Here is a 23,389-nt window from a genome sequence, read left to right as displayed (position 1 = left end):
TGAACAATTCATATACGCTTGCAGTACGTAGACCGACCTTTCATCTTACCGTTAAATTTATCGGATAGTTAATTTCCATGGAAATAAATCCTACCAACCTCTTTTAACTATATACTTCAATAAAACTTCAGGTAAAACAATTACTTTATTAAGGACAATAAACAAGGCGATAAACTAATAAATTACAAGTGGAAGTGGCTCATTTGCAACACCATGTGCAAATAACGGCAAAACAGCGGGACAGTTACCAACAGCCACATCGGAGGGCAAGTATCCGGCATTGTTTCTGAAGTTCAAAGAGCATCCCATGGTAATTAAATACTTCACCAAATCAGCGCTACAATGAAAAACGGCCAAGTGGAGTGCTGTATTTCCATCACTATTGGCGATATCTTTATCGGCCCCCCTTTCAATTAAAAGGGAAACTATTGGTAGATAACCTTTCCAAGAGGCTACAGTGAGGGGAGTATCTTGTTTATCGTTCTTAAGGTTCATGTCAACCTTTTTACTAATCAGAAGCCTTGACAATGCTATGTTGTTTTTGGAAACGGCTAAATGCAGCGGAGTATCGCCGTTCCGGTTTTTCACGTTCTTATTAGCGCCGCCATCAATCAAAAGAGACACTATCTCAATGTACTCATTCCAAGTGGCCACAATAAGAGGAACGTCCCTGTTGGTGTTTGCAATCTCGGTGTCTACCTTTTTCTCGAGGAGGAGCTTAACCATTTCGATGTCATTTTTGCTAACGGCCAGATTAAGAGGAGTGTTGTTGTCTCTGTTTCCCACGTTTTTATTTGCACCGCCTTCAATCAGCAAACGCGCCATCTCCTTGAAACCCAACCAAACAGCCGCAATGAGTGGAGTATCCTGAATTCCATTCCTAACATCCATGTCGACTTTTTTCGATATCAGCAGCTTCACCAATGCGGCGTTGTTTTTATGGACAGCCAAACTGAGTGGTGTGTTTCCGTCCTTGTTTTTCACATTCTTGTTAGCGCCGCCATCAATCAAGAGAGACACTATCTCGATGTACTCATTCCACGTGGCCACAATAAGAGGAACGTCCCTGTTGGTGTTTGCAATCTCGGTGTCCACCTTTTTCTCGAGGAGGAGCTTAACGATTTCGATGTCATTTTTACTAACGGCCAGATTAAGAGGAGTGTTGTTGTCTCTGTTTCCCAGGTTTTTATTTGCACCGCCTTCAATCAGCAAACGCGCCATCTCTTGGAAACCCAACCAAACAGCCGCAATGAGTGGAGTATCCTGAATTCCATTCCTAACATCCATGTCGACTTTTTTCGATATCAGCAGCTTCACCAATGCGGCATTGTTTTTATGGACAGCCAAACTGAGTGGTGTGTTTCCGTCCTTGTTTTTCACATTCTTGTTAGCGCCGTCATCAATCAAAAGAGACACTATCTCGATGTACTCATTCCACGTGGCCACAATAAGAGGAACGTCCCTGTTGGTGTTTGCAATCTCGGTGTCCACCTTTTTCTCGAGGAGGAGCTTAACGATTTCGATGTCATTTTTACTAACGGCCAGATTAAGAGGAGTGTTGTTGTCTCTGTTTCCCACGTTTTTATTTGCACCGCCTTCAATCAGCAAACGCGCCATCTCTTGGAAACCCAACCAAACAGCCGCAATGAGTGGAGTATCCTGAATTCCATTCCTAACATCCATGTCGACTTTTTTCGATATCAGCAGCTTCACCAATGCGGCGTTGTTTTTATGGACAGCCAAACTAAGTGGTGTGTTTCCGTCCTTGTTTTTCACATTCTTGTTAGCGCCACCATCAATCAAAAGAGACACTATCTCGATGTACTCATTCCATGTGGCCACAATAAGAGGTACATCCTGGATTTTGTTTGCAATCTCAGTGTCTACCTTTTTCTCGAGGAGGAGCTTAACCATTTCGATGTCATTTTTACTAACTGCCAGATTAAGAGGGGTGTTGTTGTCCCTGTTCCCGATGTTTTTATTTGCCCCGCCTTCAATCAGCAAACGCGCCATCTCTTGGAAACCCAACCAAACAGCCGCAATGAGTGGAGTATCCTGAATGCCATTCCTAACATCCATGTCGACTTGTTTCGATATCAGCAGTTTGACCAAGGCGGTGTTGTTTTTATGGACAGCCAAACTGAGTGGTGTGTTTCCGTCCTTGTTTTTCACATTCTTGTTAGCACCAGCATCAATCAAAAGAGACACTATCTCGATGTACTCATTCCACGTGGCTACAATAAGAGGAACGTCCCTGTTGGTGCTTGCAATCTCGGTGTCCACCTTTTTCTCGAGGAGGAGCTTACCCATTTCGATGTCATTTTTACTAACGGCCAGATTAAGAGGGGTGTTGTTGTCTCTGTTCCCGACGTTTTTATTTGCTCCGCCTTCAATCAGCAAACGCGCCATCTCCTTGAAACCCAACCAAACAGCCGAAATGAGTGGAGTATCCTGAATTCCATTCCTAACATCCATGTCGACTTGTTTCGATATCAGCAGTTTGACCAAGGCGGTGTTGTTTTTATGGACAGCCAAACTGAGTGGTGTGTTTCCGTCCTTGTTTTTCACATTCTTGTTAGCGCCGCCATCAATCAAAAGAGACACTATCTCGATGTACTCATTCCACGTGGCCACAATAAGAGGTACGTCCCTGTTGGTGTTTGCAATCTCGGTGTCTACCTTTTTCTCGAGGAGGAGCTTAACCATTTCGATGTCATTTTTACTAACGGCCAGATTAAGAGGAGTGTTGCTGTCTCTGTTCCCTACGTTTTTATTTGCCCCGCCTTCGATCAGCAAACGCGCCATCTCCTTGAAACCCAACCAAACAGCCGCAATGAGTGGAGTATCCTGAATGCCATTCCTAACATCCATGTCAACCTTTTTACCAATCAGAAGCGCTGACAATGCAATGTTGTTTTTGGAAACGGCCAAATGCAGCGGAGTATCGGCGTTTCGGTTTTTCACGTTCTTATTAGCGCCGCCATCAATCAAAAGAGACACTATCTCGATGTACTCATTCCACGTGGCCACAATGAGAGGAACATCCTGGTTTTTGTTTGCAATCTCAGTGTCTACTTTTTGCTCGAGGAGGAGCTTAACCATTTTGATGTCATTTTTACTAACGGCCAGATTAAGAGGAGTATTGTTGTCTCTGTTCCCGGCGCTTTTATTTGCTCCGCCTTCAATCAGCAATCGCGTCACCTCCTTGAAACCCAACCAAACGGCCGAAATGAGCGGAGTATCTTGAATGCCGTTCTTTATTTCCATGTCGACTTTATTGGCAATCAGGAGTTCGACCATTTCCGTGTCATTCCTTTGAACCGCCAAATGAAGCGGAGTATTTCCATTGCGGTCCTGTACGTTTTTATCAGCACCGCCTTCTATCAGAAGAGAAACCACTTCTAACAATCCATTAGACGACGCTTTAATAAGTGGGACTTCTTTATCTTTATTTGAAATGGTACAATCAGCCTTTTTTTCGAGAAGTAACTTGACGAGTTTGGCATCATTTTTAATTACCGCTAGAAGAAGTGGGGTATTACCATCGCGATTTTTCACATTAACGTTGGCCCCGCTGACTATCAACTGTGTGGTCACTTCTATATGGCCAAGCCACACCGCTAGGATAAGGGCAGAGTCTCCAATTCCGTTTTTAGTTTCCAAATCAGCGCCATTTTCGATTAGCATTTTTATCATTTTTGTGTCACCGTTGTGTACCACCAGATGAAGCAGGCTGTCGCCATTTTGCTTAGTTACACTTTTGTTGGCACCGGCCCCGATGAGCAATTGGGCGATTACTTGATATCCCTTTGCAACTGCAATCAGTAGGGGCACATCTTCGTCGTGGTTTTTCGCTTCCAAGTCTACTTTTTCATCAAGTAGCATTTTCACTGCTTCGATGTAATTTTTGGCTACTGCAAGGTGCAGTATGTTATTGCCATCTGAATCTGTTCCATTTATGCCCTTTGCAGAATCCATGATCAGCCGCGCAATTTCTATACAATTAGTTCTTAGGGCAAGCAATAAGGGAGTCTCACCTTGACTGTTTTCCATCATCAAATTGGCATTGCTATCCAATAGAAGTTTCACAATGGCCGCATTGTTTCTACGTATGGCTACATGAAGAGGTGTTTCATTTTTGAGATTGCTAACATTTATATCGGCTCCTTCCGTTATCAGAAGCTGGGTTATACTTAACTCTTCGTTCAAAACTGAAATGTGAATGGGTGCGTTTCCATCTGCACCTTTCACTAGAAGATCCGCTTTTTTGGATATTAAAAAGTTAACTATTTTCCAGTTTCTCTTTCGTATGGCCGTAAAAATGGGGGTTTCGTAACGGGTGCTTTCACTATTTACGTTAGCACCATTGTCTAAAAGCAACTGTAACATTTCCTCGTTGTTGTCGAAGGTCGCGCTATGAATTGGAAGAAGTCCTTCGTTGTTTGGAATGTTCAAGTCCGCCTTTTTTGAGAGGAGTAGCTTTACCACGATATAATTATTTCTGATCACGGAGGCGTGCAGTAACGTGTTCGAATCTTTATCTTTCGCATTTATATCAGTACCACAATCGAGGAGCAATGCACTTACTCCTAGATAACTACGTTCAAGTGCAATGTCTATGGGAAGCTGATTGAGCCCGTTTCGAATGTTAAGGCGAGCTCCCATGTGTATCAATATTTTGACCATTTCGTAATCATTTTTCATCACTGCCAAGTGCAAGGGGGTATTCAAATCTTTGTTTTGTAAATTTAAACTGGCGTTATGTTCGCTGAGAAGCACGGTGATGTTTAGGAAACCAAAAAGAACGGCGGTGTGGATTGGGGCATTTCCCGCCTTGTTTTTGATATCCATGCCCGATCGTTTTGCTACTAACACCTGGGCTACGTTCTCGTTATTGCCAATTACGGCTAAGTGTAATGGCGTGTTCATATTTTCATCGCCTACACTTAGTAATGCGTCATTTTCGACCAAAATTTTGACCGCTTCCACGCAGTCAATTCTTACAGCGATATGCAATGGCAGATCGTGTGCGCTATTTTGAATGTTAACCATTGCACCATTGACTATCAACCACCGTACCATATTTGCATCGCACTGATTGACAGCGCCATGCAAGAGTGTCGAGCCATTTTCGTTCTGAGCATTGATATAATTGATATTTAAATCACCACCTATGTATACATGTTATAATTTACGCAATTTATTGTAATACATACCATTGATACCAGAAACGACATTATCGTTAAATGACACAATCAATATCACCAAAACAAAGTACACTCTTGATAAATTCATTTTGAACCAGTTTGATACTAGATACAGAAAACAGAACAAGTTTGGATGCATACCAATTTATATCAAACCTACCGATATAACGGGATTTCCACATATCTTGCTAATTTGTTTCGTGAATAACGGAAAATATTACTTCCCCAATGTACGTATAGCAGAGCGTTAAACCTGAATTCGTGATTCTGTATTTATTTACGTACGTTTCATGTCAATCGTGATAGAATAAGCTAAAAAGGCCAGTGTTCAAATGCTATACCTGCGTCAATGATAAGGTTGAATAGGAAATTACTGTGTTTTTTTTTTGTATGGGTACATTTATTAGTAAGATCATGGAATATCAGGGCGCTTATGGTATTTCGAGAAATGTTTGTACAGGCCCAAAGATTACTTATCTTTGAGATTATCTGTTTGCTATTCTTAGAGACCGTGTTATCGTGTTTCCAAAAAAAATACGTTCAGTTCGTCCCTCTGTCCATCCCTACGATTATATGGCTACTATTTTTTTATAGAGCTATTTTAGCGTAGAGTTTATGCTTTCCCCCAATCGTCCGGACGCTCGCTCGCTCGATGACTTCAGGTTCATCGATTTAAAAGAGACCGAATGGACCGATTACGATGAAATTTTGCAGGTGGATTATTTAACTAACTGGCTAACTGGGTTTTATCCGAGCCGAAAGGGTACGGCTACAGTTTCGCTACTCGAATATCTGCCTTAGAGGGAACACTGCTTACTGGGCGTTAGTTTCCCCATCTTTTGGCCTCGTTTCCTTCCACTCCGACCTCATTGTTCGTCCCCTTCTTATTGATGTCCTCTCGCTGCGCTGCTTTCTGTTCACTCTTCCTCCAATACTCGTCTGCTTTCCTTCTTCGTTTGATATTTGTCTCTGCTCCCTTCTTCCCATCTTCCCATGAGGATCTCCGAGGCGTTTACCGTTCGGCCTATGTTCGATGTGATCCTTCTCTTTATATGTCCCAGTATCTCATCTCCCTCTCATCTTCAGTCCCCTGGTGATCGTCTTTCCCTCTAGTATTTCCCTAATCTGCTTTCTTCTGAGGTTGCTATTTTCCATTAGTATCCTTAGTACCTTCTGCTCCGCCCTCCTCAATATTGGTCACTCTCTTCTCTCGTATAATTAGGAAACTTTGTTCAATGGTATTGTTTTTTAAATCTTCCGTAATGCATTTTTTTAGATTCTCTCTCATATAGAAATATGCATATGCAGATTTCTGTTAAAAATGCAATTGGCAGCTTCAAAATTTCTTGTGGCCGGGCTCCCAGAATACGCCCGGGCTCCGGTGCATTTGCTCCGGCTAGCTATCCCTTATCAGTGGCCCTGCATCTTGAAACAAAGTGAATCTAATGCCGAATCAAAAAATTAAATTTGCCCATGTGCAATTCGATTTTTTTACATCATGGTTATGAACCGAATTGCATGGAATTTTGTGTGGGCACCTCGAATAAAAGCAAAACGAACTTTGAAACAAAAAATTCCTTTTGCGTATGTGCAATCCATTTCTTAACGCATTTTTTTAAGAATTAAAAAAATGGGCTATTTTTTGCGTTTTGTCCGTCCGTCCGGGCTCACTTCTGCCGTATTGAACTACTCCTAGGAGTTCTAGGGGAATGGTCCTAGATCACAAATGGCGATTGGGACGCCTGGAAGAAATATATCCATTGATGATCTTAAAACTTTAAGGGCGAATATCTCGAAAACGATTTTTCGGAGGAAAGTACTCTCAAAGGCAAAATGAATCAACTGGACGAGACAAATCTATTGGTGAAGTGGAAGCAAATACCTTGACAACAAAATGTCGGAAGAGGGTACTCACAAAAGGCAAGTGGAACATCAGGACGAGAAACATCTATTGATGATGTCAAAGCTGTCAGTGAAAATATCTTCAGAATTAAGTGTCGGAGGATTTCGAATGTATGCCAGGCGGCCTTTAAATGTATATGTGTAATATGTGTAACGAGCCTCTCCCCCGTTAATCATCTACCAAGAGAGTAAACATCGATAGCATGCTACTACCTTGTAACCCAACCATTTATTTTTTTATTATTTATTTATTTATTATTTATTTTTTGTTTGTTTGTCAAGATATTTAAATGAAATTTGCCCAATCCAATTTTTTTAGTTGTTGAGATATTTGAGTAACATTTTGTATGTAGACCCTTCGAATAAACGTGGTTCTAGCATATTCAAATAATGTCTTTATACAAGAATCCTTTAAAAAAATGCCTCTAAAGCCAAAGACGTGCCGTGTTCCCCTAGAACTCGTCGAACAAAGGAACCGAGCCGAAGAAACTTCCGAATTCACAGAGGATAAGTATAGGTGAAAAATCTAGAGTAATACACAATATACAACAAGTAAAAAAGTAATCGTAAACGATTTACATAAAGCGCATTTCCACTTGCATTCATTTCCCATTTGTAAGATGCAACTTCTGTTAAAATCGTAAAAACCCGGCCACAAATATGAAAGATAGCGTTGCACATGGGCAATCCATTTTTGACGTGCTACTTCAATTTCAGTTTATGAGAAAAATTTCATTTCAATGCTTTTCTAAATAAGAAAGTTGGAACTGCGCATGCGCAAACCTAAATTTTAAAACTAATGTTAGATTTTCCTTTGTTCCAAGCGCCTATGTATCACATTTCATTTAAATTCTTCCATAAATAAAAAAGTTGGCACTGCGCATGCGCAAAGCCAAATTTTGAAACTGGCATTTGATTTTCCTTTATCCCAAGTGCCTATGTATCAAATTTCGTTTAAATTCTTCCATAAATAAAAAAGTTGGCACTGCGCATTCGCAAAACCAAATTTTGAAATTGGCGTTTGATTTTCCTTTATTCCAAGTGCCTATGTATCAAATTTCATTCAAATACTTTTATAAGTAAAAAAGTTTGCATTTCGGTTTATAAATGGTCGAGATGCGAAAAGGGCACTGTGAATTTTGAATCGATTCGATTCAACTTTTGGCATTGCGTATTATATGGCTAAGGCTATGCCCATATTGAATTTCATGCAATTCAGTTCATAACTAACGGAGATGTAAAAGCGATCGGACGTTTCTAAACAAAATTATCGTTCACACGGACAGATAGAGGGACAGACAGGCAAAGGAACAGACGGACAGACCAATAGACAGACGACAGACAACAATACAAAATTATAAATGATCTCTAGGATGGTTAATAAACGGCAAAAGTGTAAAATTATGGAACATGTAAAAAACGGTTTGTTGGTTTTGTTACAATAACTTTTTTAGCAATAAACGCAGAAAAAATTCCTTCCTTGGTGCAAGCCTCGACACCATAACGAACCAAATAGCGAAAAAAGTAGAACAATAGCTCTTAAGATAAAGAACTAGTAGCGTCGCAAAACGAGCGAACGGACGGGCGGACGGACGGACAGCCGGACGGACGGACGGACGGACAAAGTGGCCACAATAGCGCATTTTTTTTTATTTTTGTGGAAATGCGCTAAAAATGAACAATATTTGTTATGATGAAAAGTAGCCAGCATAAATCGATTTAAAAGCAACTCCACTCCTTTCCCATTTGTGAAAAATACTATTCCGAAGTCTCTTACATAAAGTACATGAAATACAGTGTTAAATAGCTGGACCTCCTCCAGTCCAGAAGGTACCTGAAGGTCCTGGATACGGTAACCTTAGACTGAAGTTGTATTTCAAGATTAATACCGCTAAGTAATTTTAACACTCCAGAATTTACCTCTGCACGGATGAAACAGATATTCAAAACAGCAGAAAGAATTGAAGTTACTAACCAAATTAAATGAGTTTAAACATCGAAGGAACATTTAACAACTGGCCAATCTTAAACAAATCAAAAATAAGAATATCATTTAAAGTGAAACAAGCATAAATAACAAACAGATTCAAGGGTTACCTACCCCTAGTTACAAGTAGCTGAAGGCAATACAATTCACAATAAAACGAAGAATTACAATTAAAATTAAGTACATTACTTTTTGTGATGGCATAAATAATACACGAAACATGATAATTAAAGTGTGAACAAAATCAACCGGACTCGGAACGCAGAAAGTAAAATGGAGCTAAATTTTACAATGGACCTGTATGAACTTCAAAATGCAAAATCAGCAAAGCTAAATCAAGACACTATTTCCTACATATACAGACTAACATTATGTTTTAAAATTGCTGATATAAGAATTGTGTGCGGTGGTGCGGTGTCTTGATATACGCCAACGGTATTTGAAATCAGAATGGGTGAAAATCCAAAGTGTGGGGTCTCCAAGAGGAAAGCAAAAAAAAACTCTGAACGGTGAAGAACTATAATAAATTGGCTAAAATGGATCAATTTCTGAAGCCTCCACAAGCAATTTCTATATAGCTAACCTTAACCATTATAACGTGAGGTTAGTTCGGCGCTGTAAAACTCAAACCCCGCCGCATAAACGGCCAGCTAGCTCAGATTCTTAATTAAAAGAAGGGCTCGAGATGAGAATCTTCCACAGCGGTTTGTTCGTTTGGGCATATAACATAAGTTTTTGATCTTCGGTAGTCACTAGAAATGATTGGTTGAGCGCCACCCAATTTTGCACAAATTCTGACCTCTCCTGTATAGAAATTGGGAAAACACAAGAGAGCCAAATAATAAATTCACTACGAGCAATTCTGATTTATTAATCCTGGCAAAGCGGTGCAGGATCGGCAAATAAAATGTATCTTCAATACGACAATAACAAATACTTTAACTGACAAAAATAATCCCCAAATAAATTCATGAACACTTTCTTACTGATTACGTTACCAGCCCCCTACAACAATGATCGAGCAAAAATGTAGTTAAGATTTCAATGGATTCAAAGATTGAATTAAGTTAACCCGAATAACAACTAATATAGGCAACACTGGGTACAAGTAAATTAAAAATCTTACCTTGAATAACACATACGCTGTCTTCTCCGAAAAAGAGCTCTCCTTCGAAGTTCCAGTTCTGTAACACAAAAACAAACCCCAAGCTACAACGCTCGGAACGATTATATGAGCCAGAAGGGCAAAAAAAATAGCTTACTCGTAGCCGGCTCGTTTACCCATACGTTAAATACAGGTGCGTTGCTCTTGAAGAGAGCCACGACCTCAAACACTAGATGCGAACAAAATACAAAGCTCCAATCATAAATCGTTGGAAGGTTACACTAGATTAACGGTATTGAAGCAAATAAAAAAGGTTGTGTAAAAGATCGTATCTTCCGAAAATTCCACAATCAGCTGGTCGCTCCCGGTATCGTTTAGGTGTTAGCGCTTATCTACTCGGTGGTACGCCGGATAACTGCCGGCAATCAACAGGTGTTCGTACTCCGGAATATTCGCAAGATGCAAATTCATTTACATACAAGGATTCGTCTGTACAAGGATTGACCTACTACATGGATTGACCGGTACAAGAATTCATCTACTACCTGGACCCCCTAAAAGTAATGAAGATGTAACACTCCCTTAACGAGATTTTTAATAACATACCTGAAATCGTCAGGAGGGTAATGAAAAATACTTAAATCAATGAAATAGGGAAATTATCCAACCTCAAATTGTGAGTCTGAAAGAATTTTAGATAACATAACGTAAAAGAAAATCAACGCCATTTCACTTACATGTAGGTAGGGCGATGAACTTCAACCAGATATATAGCCTCGCAATGGAGAAAACGGCTTCTGAGTTACTCTACTCGACAACGCCAATAAAAACGGTAAAATTGCCAGAGATTTTACGTGAATGATGGCAAATATTACCCACTGGTTTAAGAAGAATTCACAATGCCACGCTCTACAACAAGTACAACCTCGTTGGCTTTAAAACGGAAATGAAGTGAAAAATTAACGCGATTCTGCGCAAGGAAAGAAACACGCGTACAAGTGACGCCATCTCACCTATATCCTGCCTAACCTAGCAAGCGGTAATTTTGAAATTTGAATATGAATAAACTAAACTGTTACACCATCCAGTATGTTTAAAAGGTCAGTGTCGAGTAACGTCAGAGGATCGATATGAGGATGCTATCTTTGTTAAAGAATTCGAATCTTCTGGGGTGCATTTCTAGTGAACTTTCATTTATATTTGTGAGATGTCAAATTGGGAGAAGATTTGAAATATTGAATAATATACAGGGTGTTTCATTAAAAAAATGCAATTTTGGTGTACCGCGCCTTTACGAGTCACCCTGTATAATTAAAATTCTTACTACGAAGAACCCCAAAACTTTTGGATAAAACATATTTCGATATCTTGTATATTTTCTCCGATAATCGACCGTTTCCAGACTTATCAGCGGCCCTGTATTATAAGAACTTTTATGGAAAAAATCACACAAAACTGATTTTCTTATATAAGTAGCATAAATATTGTTTAAACAATATAAATAATTTCGCCCTTTTAAAATAGTTATTTATGTATTAAGGGTATAATAGTGATGTTTATATTCTCGAGGGCGACGAGTTAAAAAGCTCGAGGGCCTATGGCCCGAGAGCTTTTTAGTCGCCCGAGAGTATAAACATCAGTATATGCCCGTGGTAGGTACATACACAATTTTATGTTTTACAAATAGTTTTCTTCGTCAAAATTCGTTTACAAAATAATTCATTATGTTTGATCGAGTATGCTTGGTTCGAATTTGTTAATGTGATTGAAACCATCCAAACGTCAAACGTAATTTTAAATAATTCAATTCATCGTGAATGAGCAAGAAGTTCCAGAAACTATACGAAATAAGGCCAATCTTGTGATTTAGTAGGTAATGACAATTAATAATTGACGTTTCTAATTTTCAATGACCCGCAAATATTTGTTCCTTTTGTCATTAAGTATAAATGAGTTACTATGGTGATACTTAATGCCCTAGGGCATAAAGTGGTACTTTATGCCCGCGTATCACAGATATAAAATGTGCTATGATAGGTTAGTAAGACATAAAGTAATTTATAAAACAAATATTTCAAAAACCAAGTATTGAGGTTCAATAAAGCAAACTATCGTCAATGATATTTATTATGTTTAACCAAAGAGTATATTACGTTATACGAGTATACTCTTTGGTTTAACTAAATATGTACGTACAGTAAAGATGGTTACATTATAAGCTTATACATATACAATATACATGTCTAACACGTCATTCAGAAAAGCAAATCCTAATGATAGTACTTAATTACATGATTTTGCAATTACTTTATTGCTTTCATTAACGAGAGTGTTGTAATTTAACCTCGAATTGAGCTATTCTTAAAAGTGTGTACTTATAATAATATTAACCATAATTAATAAACAATAATTTTTGTTGTAGATCGGTTTTTGAATCAAATACTTCACCTATATCCGTACTCACGGTGGTAATTTTGATATAAAATTTCTTCACGTTTTACTTTCCAAAACAGCGTCTGGCGAGGGAGGGAGGTTGGAGCTTCAACAGTGTCCACACATTTTGCAATTCAAAAATGCAGAAGGATCTTCAAGGAGCAAATACTCCACAGGCGATTTTTCTCGAGGACGATAATCCGAAATCGGGTTTTCTTGGAGCCAAATCTTATGCGCGAAGAAGTTATGAATGGCTCCGAGTGCCTTTGATTCGTGAAACTAAACGAATCCGCTTCATTTATAATAATAATGAATAATAATAATAATGTATTTATTGTCTAACAGCAAAACACGCCAATTCTAAGACAATGTAGAACAATTACAATGAATGTACATAGATACAATAATAAACGCTAAATGCGAAAAAAAAAACAAAAATAAAAAAAAACAGATAGCAAACATTATTGAAAGTAGCAATAATTATCCAGACTAATAAATAAAAACCGTAAATAATATTATCTATAATTAAAGATGGCCGATCTAAGAAAATAAAATTTTCGGCCATTAATAGTAGCCCGATTCACATTAACGGTCATGTCACGGGCAGATCACGGTCGGGTCAATTATTCCTTATGAACATGTTCTTACCGTAACCTGACCAATAATGTGAATGAGGCCTTAAGGAATTCACGCCGAAATAACTGAGCGCACCGTGACCATATCGTAATCTGACCGTGACGTGACCGATAATGTGAATCGGGCTAGTTACACTTACAGGCGTTGAACACCTTGCGCTTCTAAAATAAAATTTAATTTCTACGACAGTGGTAAACATTTTACTGTACCATCTTTTGCAATGAAATAATTAATACCACGGCTAGCTCAGTAATAAATAAACCTTTAGGTAATAAATAATGGATTGTAACTTATGGTTTTAACAGCCGTCAATAACTTCAACATACAAAAATGTTTTTTTTAAATAAGAATAATATTGTTAATAACAATCTGTGCAATTCATTTATTTGTTAAAAAAAAGTAGTGATCTAAAAGACTATATTATGAGGAAGTGGTTCATTGTCTACATCTCCGAATAATGGAAGGACAGCGGGACAGTTACTTACAGCAACGTCATAAGGCACTAGTCCGGCGTTATTTTTGATGTCAAGCGAACATTTTGCCATAATTAGATGTTTTACCATATCGGAATTGCATCGTAAGACTGCCAAATGCAGTGGGCTATTTCCATCTCTGTTTTTCACGTTCCTATTAGCGCCAGCTTCTATTAAAAGGGAAACTATACGCAAGTGTTCATGCCAGGTTGCAAGAATAAGTGGAACATCCTTGATGTTATTCATAGCCTCAATATCTACCTTCATCTCAAGGAGCAGCTTAACCATTTCGATATCATTTTTACCAACTGCAACATGCAGAGGGGTGTCATTCCCTCTGTTGCCTACGTTCCTGTTTGCTCCACCCTCTATAAGTAAGCGAGTAACATCTTTGAAACCGAGCCACACTGCCCAAATTATTGGAGTATCTTGGATGTTATTTCGAATTTCCAAATCCACTTGTTTCGCTATAAGCAGCTTGATCATTTCTGAATTATTTGTATTGACAGCCAAATGAAGCGGTGTGTTCCCATCTTTGTTCTTCACATTTTTATTAGCACCAGCTTCTATCAACAGAGAAGCAATGTCCAAGTGCCCACGTGAGGTTGCAACAATAAGCGGAACATCTTTATTGTTGTTGGTGATCTCAATGTCTACTTTTTTCTCGAGAAGTAGCTTAACCATTTCGATGTCATTTTTATCAACCGCCAAATGCAGAGGGGTATTATTCCCTCTGTTTCCCACGTTTCTATTTGCTCCACCTTCTATAAGTAAGCGAGTAACTTCTTTGAAACCGAGCCAGACTGCCCAAATTATTGGAGTATCTTGGATGTTATTTCGAATTTCTAGATCAACTTCTTTGGCTATAAGCAGTTTGACCATTTCTGAATTATTTTTATTGACGGCCAAATGAAGCGGTGTGTTCCCATCTCTGTTTTTGACGTTCCTGTTGGCGCCCGCTTCTATCAAAAGAGCAACTATATCCAAGTGTCCACGCCATGTTGCAAGAATAAGTGGAACATCCTTGATGTTATTCATAGCCTCAATGTCTACCTTCTTCTCAAGGAGCAGTTTAACCATTTGGTTATCATTTTTACCAACTGCCACATGCAGAGGGGTGTCATTCCCTCTGTTGCCTACGTTTCTGTTTGCTCCACCCTCTATAAGTAAGCGAGTAACTTCTTGGAAACCGAGCCACACTGCCCAAATTATTGGAGTATCTTGGATGTTATTTTTAATTTCCATATCCACTTCCTTCGCTATAAGCAGTTTGACCATTTCTGAATTGTTTTTGTTGACAGCCAAATGAAGCGGTGTGTTCCCATCTCTGTTTTTGACGTTCCTGTTGGCGCCCGCTTCTATCAAAAGAGCAACTATATCCAAGTGTCCACGCCATGTTGCAAGAATAAGTGGAACATCCTTGATGTTATTCATAGCCTCAATATCTACCTTCATCTCAAGGAGTCGCTTAACCATTTCGATGTCATTTTTATCAACCGCCAAATGCAGAGGAGTATTATTCCCTCTGTTTCCCACGTTTCTATTTGCTCCACCCTCTATAAGTAAACGAGTAACTTCTTGGAAACCGAGCCACACTGCCCAAATTATTGGAGTATCTTGGATGTTATTTCGAATTTCCAAATCCACTTGTTTCGCTATAAGCAGTTTGACCATTTCTGAATTATTTGTATTAACAGCCAAATGAAGCGGTGTGTTCCCATCTTTGTTCTTCACGTTTCTATTAGCACCAGCTTCTATTAAAAGAGAAACCATGCCCAAGTGTCCACGCGAGGTTGCAACAATAAGCGGAACATCTTTATTGTTGTTGGTGATCTCAATGTCTACTTTCTTCTCAAGGAGTAGCTTAACCATTTCGATGTCATTTTTATCAACCGCCAAATGCAGAGGGGTATTATTCCCTCTGTTTCCCACGTTCTTATTTGCTCCACCATCGATAAGTAAGCGAGCAACTGCTTGGAAACCGAGCCAGACTGCCCAAATTATTGGAGTATCTTGGATGTTATTTCGAATTTCCAAATCCACTTGTTTCGCTATAAGCAGTTGGACCATTTCTGAATTATTTTTGTTGACAGCCAAATGAAGCGGTGTGTTTCCATCCCGGTTCCTCACATTCCTGTTAGCGCCAGCGTCTATCAAAATGGAAACAATATCTGTGTAGCCATGCCAGGTTGCAACAATAAGTGGAACATCTTTGTTGCTATTGGAAATCTCAGTATCTACTTTCTTTTCTAGAAGAAACTGAACTATATCGCTGTCATTCTTCATCACCCCCAAATGCAGTGGTGTATTAAGATTTTTGTCCTGTAAATTGAGATTTGCGTTATTTTTACTGAGAATCACAGCTATGTTCAGGAAACCATGAAGAACGACTGTATGTATTGGAGCATTCCCCATTTTGTTTTTGAGATCTATGCCCGATTTCTTTGCTACTAACATCTTGACTATGTGTTCGTTATTGTCAATTACTGCCAAGTGCAACGGCGTGTTTATGTTTTCATCACCTATACTGAGTATAGCTTCATGTTCTAGCAAAATATTTATAACGTCTACGCAGCGAATTTTTAAACAATATCTGTGTAGCCATGCCAGGTTGCAACAATAAGTGGAACATCTTTGTTGCTATTGAAAATCTCAGTATCTACTTTCTTTTCTAGAAGAAACTGAACTATTTCGCTGTCATTCTTCATCACCCCCAAATGCAGTGGTGTATTAAGATTTTTGTCCTGTAAATTGAGACTTGCGTTATTTTTACCGAGAATCACAGCTATGTTCAGGAAACCATGAAGAACGGCTGTATGTATTGGAGCATTCCCCATTTTGTTTTTGAGATCTATGCCCGATTTCTTTGCTACTAACATCTTGACTATGTGTTTGTTATTGTCAATTACTGCCAAGTGCAACGGCGTGTTTATGTTTTCATCACCTATACTGAGTATAGCTTCATGTTCTAGCAAAATATTTATAACGTCTACGCAGCGAATTTTTACAGCTACATGTAGGGGAAGATCCAGTGCTTGATTTTGGACATTTACCATTGCTCCATTTTCGATTAACCACTGAACCAAATTCTCATCACACAAATTAACAGCTCTATGCAGAAGGGTTGAGCCATTTGCATTCTGAGCGTTAATATAATCGATATTTATATCTCCACCTACGACAGAAAATTTGCCTGGGATTTTAAATTAAACAACGTAATACGCACCAATGGCTGCAGAGACACTTTGACCTATGTTATCGGAAAACAACACAGTAAACATTACTAGGAATGTGAAATACATTCTTGGGTTTATTTTGTGAGAGCTGCACATATGCAAATGAGAACAAGTTTAACTAGATGCTTCTCTTATATCTTCATTTTACAACGGGGTTTCCCCCTTTTTTCCTATCGCAATTTGCGTTTGCAGTAAAAAAAAACAAATATAAGGTCAGTGTTAGCATTACTTTATTTAATGTTGATCGAATCTAGCCTAATGCTGATTAAATTTGCACTAAACCTGTAACTCCTCCCAGAGAGAGCAGTAAATCAACAATATTTTGGAATCGCTTCTTAGATGCTATATCAAGAGCGGTTAAATTATCAGCATTCTTCGCGTTAAGATCGGCTCCACCGTTTACGAGATCGATAATCAAATCGCCACGAGAACGTAACGTTGCCACATGTAGGGCTCGATCTCCAAATTTATTTTCAATGTTCACGTCGGCCCCTTTAGACAGAAGAGCTTCAACTGCGAAAGTATCGTTCTGGGAAATTGCAGTATGGAGTGGCGTATTTCCGTAGTTATTTTGAGCGTTGACGTCTGCACCAAAATTTAGTAAATCAGCGAAGATGAGATCCTGTCTTTCAAAAATTGCAAGATGTAGTGGAGTATCACCATCCTTATTGGCGAGATTGACTGGAGCTCCGTGCTGTAACAGCGATTTTGCAACGTCGCCGTTTCCTTGTAGAATGGCGACATCTAGCGGAGTTGCTCCGTCGCTGTTTCGCAGACTCGTGCTTGCGCCTCTCTCGAGAAGAGCTTTAACTGTTTTATCAGAACCACCAGCCCACGCGGCGTAATGCAATGCGGTATTGTGTTCATCGCTCGCAAAGTCTACTACAGCTCCACGCTCCAACAGAGCTTTTACTACGTTCGCGTCCGCCCTTAGGGCGGCTAGATCCAATGGAGAGAAGCCAGTCATGTCCCTGAGACTTGAATTTGCACCGTTATCCAAAAGCACCTTGACCTCATCAACTGCTCCATTCCACGCTGCGTGATGAAGCGCGGTGTATTTACGTTTGTTTGCAAAGTTTACGCACGCCCCATGCTCTAATAGAACTTTTGTAACGTTTAAATGGCCTCTTAAACTTGCAATAATTAACGGACTGTCCCCTACATTGTTTTTGTTGTTTACATTTGCACCCTTATTGAGTAAAATTTCCACTATTTTCGTAGTTCCTTGCCATGCGGCGATGTGCAACGCTGTATTGTTTTTCGCATCCCTACTGTCAACCGGAGAACCACGCGACAAAAGCATCTTGACAACGTCCAGATGGCCCTTGAAGACTGCTAATTGAAGAGGGATATAACCCCCGTAGTCTCTGATGCTTGCATTTGCACCCTTATCGAGCAAAGTTTCGACTATTTCCGTTGCACCTTGCCATGAGGCGATGTGCAACGGTGTATTGTTGTCCTTATCTCTACTGTCAACTGAAGATCCACGCATCAAGAACACCTTGACAACATCCACTTGGTTTTTGAAGATGGCTTCATCAAGAGGTATGCGACCCGCGTCGTCTTCGATGCTTGCATTCGCACCCTTATCGAGCAACATGTTGACTATTTCCGTTGCACCTTGCCATGCGGCGAAGTGCAAAGCTGTATGGTTGTGCATATCCCTATTGTCAATTGCAGATCCACGCGCCAAAAACGTTTTGACAACTTGCACATGGCCCTTGGTGGCGGCAATATCAAGAGGGATGTGGCCGGCGTTGTTTCTGATATTTGCATTAGCACCTTTGTCGAGCAAAATGTCGACTATTTCCGTTGCTGCGTTCCATGCGGCGATATGCAACGCTGTATTGTTGTCTTTATCCCTATTGCCAACCATAGATCCGCGGGCTAACAGCGTCTTGACAACATCCAAATGGCCCTTGGAGACGGCCATATCAAGAGGGGTGTAACCCGCGTTATCTCTGATGCTTGCATTCGCACCCTTATCGAGCAAAGTTTCGACTATTTCCGTTGCACCTTGCCATGCGGCGAAGTGCAAAGCTGTATGGTTGTGCATATCCCTATTGTCAACTGAAGATCCATGCGCCAAGAACGCCTTGACAACATCTATATTGCCTTTAGAGACGGCCATATTAAGAGGGGTGTGACCATCGATGTTTCTGATGTTTGCATTCGCACCCTTATCGAGCAAAATGTTGACTATTTCGGTTGTTCCGTACCATGCGGCGAAGTGCAACGCTGTATTGTTGTCCACATCCCTACTGTCTACCGAAGATCCATGCGCTAAAAGCGTCTTGACAACGTCCACATGGCGCTTTGAAGCGGCTACATCTAGAGGGGCGTAACCCGCATTGTTTCTGATGTTTGCATTCGCGCCCTTATCTAGCAAAATGTCTACGATTTCCGTTGCACCATGTTTTGCGGCGATGTACAACAATGTATTGTTGTCCTTATCTCTACTGTCTACCGAAGATCCACGCACCAAGAGCGCCTTGACAACATCTGCATTGCCCTTTGTGACGGCTATGTCAAGAGCAGTAAGTCCTGCTTCGTTTCTAATATCGGCATTTGCACCGTTATCCAGTAAAACTCTGACTATTTCGGTTGCCCCACCCTCTGCTGCTTGGTGTAGTGCCGTATTTCCTCGCCCATCTACAGCTACACTCTCCTGATTAACACCTACGCCATTTTGTAGCAATGTCTTTAAGACTTCAACGTTGCGACTTTCACTAGCTATCCCAAGCAGTGTCTTATTTTCAAAATCTCTACCTACAACCGAAAATTCTCATGGAATTTTAAATTATACCACGCAATACGCACCAATTGCTGCAGAGATACTTCGATCTACATTACCGGAAAACAACACAATAAACATTACTAGCAGAGCTAAATCCATTCTTGGGTTTATTTTGTAAGACCTACACACATGCAAATGAGAACTATAGATACGTACTCGTTTATATCTTCATTTTGCAATTGGGTTTCCCCTTTTTTTTACTATCGGACTTTACGTATTGCGTAGAAAAAAACAATGATAAGGTCGGTGATAGCATTACTTTATTATTGTTAATTTTTCAGTAAATTTCCACTAAATGTATAACTCCTCTTTGAGAAAGCAGTATATCAACAATATCTTGAAATCGGTTCTTAGATGCTATATCAAGAGCGGTTAAATTATCAGCATTCTTCGCGTTAAGATCGGCTCCGCCGTTTACGAGATCAATAATTAAATCGCCACGATTAAGTAACGTCGCCACATGTAGCGCCCGATCTCCAAACTTATTTTCAATGTTTACATCGGCCCCTTTAGACAGAAGAGTTTTAACTGCGGCAGTATCGTTCTGGGAAATTGCAATATGGAGTGGCGTATAGCCTTCCTTATTTTGAGCGTTGACGTCTGCACCGAAATTTAGTAAATCAGCGAAGATGTGATCCTGCCCTTCTAAAATTGCAAGATGTAGTGGAGTGTTACCTTCTTTATTTGCGAGATTGACTGCAGATCCGTGATCTAATAGCGATTTTGCAACGCCGCCGTGACCGCGTAGGATGGCAATATCTAGCGGGGTTGCTCCGCCACCGTTTCGTAGAACCATATTCGCGCCTCCCTCGAGAAGAACTTTAAGTGTTTCATCAGACGCACCATTCCACGCCGCGTGATGTAGCGCTGTGCTTTGTTGGTCGTTCGCAAGGTTCACTGTAGCTCCATGTTCCAACAAAGCCTTCACAACGTGTGGGTGCCCCCTTACCACGGCCATATCCAATGGAGATTCACCAGCGATGTTTCTAAGGCTTGAATTTTCGCCGTGATCCAGAAGCACTTTGACTGCTTCCACTGCTCCATGCCACGCGGCATGGTGCAAAGCGGTGTTATTTTGCTCATTCGCGAGATTGACTGGTGCTCCGTGTTCCAACAGCGATTTTACAACGTCAACGTGCCCCCGTAGAACCGCAATGTCGAGCGGGGTTGCTCCTCCATTGTTTCGCAGACTCGCATTCGCGCCCCTTTCGAGTAGAGCTTTAATTATTTCATCAGGAGCACCATGCCACGCTGCGTGATGAAGCGCGGTGTTTTTCTGTTCGTTTGGACAGTTTGAACATGCCCCATGCTGCAATAGAGTCTTTGTAAGGTTTACATGACCTCTAGAAATGGCAATATCCAAAGCACTGTCCCCTACTTGGTTTCTCTGGTTTACATTTGCCCCCTCACCGAGCAAAATGCCAACTATCTTCGTTGCCCCCTGCCATGCGGCAAAGTGGAGGGGTGTATTGTTGTCCTTATCCAAACTGTCAACAGAAGATCTCCGTATCAAGAGCGCCTTGACAACATCCAGATGGTCCTTGGAGACCGCTCTATCAAGAGGAGTGTGACCCGCTTTGTTTCTCATGCTTGCATTCGCACCCTTATCGAGTAAAATTCCAACTATTTCAGTTGCTTCGTGCCATGAAGCGGTGTACAACGGTGTATTGTTGTCCTTATCCAAACTGTTAACCGAAGATCCCCGTGTCAAGAGCGCTTTGACAACATCCAGATGCCCCTTGGAGACGGCTATATCAAGAGGGGTGTAACACTGCCCAAATTATTGGAGTATCTTGGATGTTATTCCGAATTTCCAGATCCACTTCTTTGGCTATAAGCAGTTTGACCATTTCTGAATTATTTGTATTGACGGCCAAATGAAGCGGTGTGTTCCCATCTTTGTTCTTCACGTTCCTATTAGCACCAGTCTCTATTAAAAGATAAACAATGTCCAAGTGTCCACGTGAGGTTGCGACAATAAGCGGGAGCATCTTTATTGTTGTTGGTGATCTCAATGTCTACATTTTTCTGAAGGAGTAGTTTAACCATTTCGATGTCATTTTTATCAACCGCCAAATGCAGAGGGGTATTATTCCCTCTGTTTCCCACGTTTCTATTTGCTCCACCCTCTATAAGTAAGCGAGTAACTTCTTTGAAACCGAGCCACACTGCCCAAATTATTGGAGTATCTTGGATGTTATTTTTAATTTCCATATCCACTTCCTTTGCTATAAGCAGTTTGACCATTTCTGAATTGTTTTTGTTGACAGCCAAATGAAGAGGTGTGTTCCCATCTCTGTTTTTGACGTTCCTGTTGGCGCCAGCTTCTATAAAAAGAGCAACTATATCCAAGTGTCCACGCCATGTTGCAAGAATAAGTGGAACATCCTTGATGTTATTCATAGCCTCAATATCTACCTTCATCTCAAGGAGCAGCTTAACCATTTCGATATCATTTTTACCAACCGCCAAGTGCAGAGGGGTATTATTCCCTCTGTTTCCCACGTTCTTATTTGCTCCACCATCGATCAATAAGCGAGTCACTTCTTTGAAACCGAGCCAAACTGCCCAAATTATTGGAGTATCTTGGATGTTATTTCGAATTTCCAAATCCACTTGTTTCGCTATAAGCAGTTGGACCATTTCTGAATTATTTTTGTTGACTGCCAAATGAAGCGGTGTGTTTCCATCCCGGTTCCTCACATTCCTGTTAGCGCCAGCGTCTATCAAAATGGAAACAATATCTGTGTAGCCATGCCAGGTTGCAACAATAAGTGGAACATCTTTGTTGCTATTGAAAATCTCAGTATCTACTTTCTTTTCTAGAAGAAACTGAACTATTTCGCTGTCATTCTTCATCACCCCCAAATGCAGTGGTGTATTAAGATTTTTGTCCTGTAAATTGAGACTTGCGTTATTTTTACCGAGAATCACAGCTATGTTCAGGAAACCATGAAGAACGGCTGTATGTATTGGAGCATTCCCCATTTTGTTTTTGAGATCTATGCCCGATTTCTTTGCTACTAACATCTTGACTATGTGTTTGTTATTGTCAATTACTGCCAAGTGCAACGGCGTGTTTATGTTTTCATCACCTATACTAAGTATAGCTTCATGTTCTAGCAAAATATTTATAACGTCTACGCAGCGAATTTTTACATTTACCATTGCTCCATTTTCGATTAACCACTGAACCAAATTCTCATCACACAAATTAACAGCTCTATGCAGAAGGGTTGAGCCATTTGCATTCTGAGCGTTAATATAAGCGATATTTATATTATTATTGCCTTTATTTTATAGTGAGCGGAGTGTTAGCTAATTAGCTATTCTCCCCACTCAACCCACTATACAATCACAAACAGCCATGCCTTACCTGGGATTCGAACCCAGGACCCTTGTAGCCAGAGCTAGAGCTACTAACGTAAACTCATCTGAGCTACGCAGGTTGGCTCTCCACCTACAACAGAAAATTTGCCTGGGATTTTAAATTAAACAACGTAATACGCACCAATGGCTGCAGAGACACTTTGACCTATGTTATCGGAAAACAACACAGTAAACATTACTAGGAATGTGAAATACATTCTTGGGTTTATTTTGTGAGAGCTGC

General features: G+C 40.2%; 5 protein-coding genes across 7 annotated transcripts; all 5 read right to left on the bottom strand.

The window, feature by feature from the left end:
* Positions 1-139: 139 nt before the first annotated feature.
* On the bottom strand, positions 140-5,423 carry LOC116177824 (serine/threonine-protein phosphatase 6 regulatory ankyrin repeat subunit A-like). Its single transcript, XM_031496947.1, has 3 exons — positions 5,368-5,423; positions 5,217-5,312; positions 140-5,171 (listed from the first exon to the last, which is right to left on the bottom strand). The coding sequence occupies exons 1-3, from the start codon at positions 5,387-5,389 to the stop codon at positions 175-177; spliced, it is 5,115 nt and encodes a 1,704-aa protein (XP_031352807.1). The 5' UTR covers positions 5,390-5,423; the 3' UTR covers positions 140-174.
* An 8,214-nt stretch (positions 5,424-13,637) lies between these two features.
* On the bottom strand, positions 13,638-17,207 carry LOC116177826 (serine/threonine-protein phosphatase 6 regulatory ankyrin repeat subunit B-like). Its single transcript, XM_031496950.1, has 3 exons — positions 16,970-17,207; positions 16,746-16,918; positions 13,638-16,323 (listed from the first exon to the last, which is right to left on the bottom strand). Exons 1-3 carry the CDS (start codon positions 17,073-17,075, stop codon positions 13,678-13,680), a joined length of 2,925 nt encoding a protein of 974 aa, XP_031352810.1. The 5' UTR covers positions 17,076-17,207; the 3' UTR covers positions 13,638-13,677.
* Positions 17,188-20,003, bottom strand: LOC116177827 (ankyrin-3-like). Its single transcript, XM_031496951.1, has 2 exons — positions 19,800-20,003; positions 17,188-19,748 (listed from the first exon to the last, which is right to left on the bottom strand). The coding sequence occupies exons 1-2, from the start codon at positions 19,873-19,875 to the stop codon at positions 17,245-17,247; spliced, it is 2,580 nt and encodes an 859-aa protein (XP_031352811.1). The 5' UTR covers positions 19,876-20,003; the 3' UTR covers positions 17,188-17,244.
* Positions 20,004-20,014: 11 nt separating this feature from the next.
* On the bottom strand, positions 20,015-21,626 carry LOC116179471 (ankyrin-3-like). Its single transcript, XM_031499265.1, has 2 exons — positions 21,600-21,626; positions 20,015-21,547 (listed from the first exon to the last, which is right to left on the bottom strand). The coding sequence occupies exons 1-2, from the start codon at positions 21,624-21,626 to the stop codon at positions 20,054-20,056; spliced, it is 1,521 nt and encodes a 506-aa protein (XP_031355125.1). The 3' UTR covers positions 20,015-20,053.
* LOC116177828 (ankyrin repeat and protein kinase domain-containing protein 1-like) lies at positions 21,545-23,087 on the bottom strand. Of its 3 annotated transcripts, none has more exons than XM_031496953.1 (2): positions 22,942-23,087; positions 21,545-22,895 (listed from the first exon to the last, which is right to left on the bottom strand). In XM_031496953.1, exon 2 carries the CDS (start codon positions 22,804-22,806, stop codon positions 21,694-21,696), a length of 1,113 nt encoding a protein of 370 aa, XP_031352813.1. In that variant the 5' UTR covers positions 22,807-22,895; positions 22,942-23,087; the 3' UTR covers positions 21,545-21,693. The 3 variants fall into 3 exon arrangements, with proteins under 3 accessions (XP_031352813.1, XP_031352812.1, XP_031352814.1); XM_031496954.1 differs by having other exon boundaries at positions 21,875-22,103; positions 22,195-23,087; XM_031496952.1 differs by having other exon boundaries at positions 21,545-23,087.
* Positions 23,088-23,389: the final 302 nt, after the last annotated feature.

This window comes from Photinus pyralis, unplaced genomic scaffold (genome assembly GCF_008802855.1).
Source record: "Photinus pyralis isolate 1611_PpyrPB1 unplaced genomic scaffold, Ppyr1.3 Ppyr1.4_LG8, whole genome shotgun sequence".
Lineage (NCBI taxonomy): Eukaryota > Metazoa > Arthropoda > Insecta > Coleoptera > Lampyridae > Photinus > Photinus pyralis.
The sequence above is the reverse complement of the archived record's forward strand: the minus strand, read 5'-3'. Positions and strand labels throughout refer to the sequence as shown.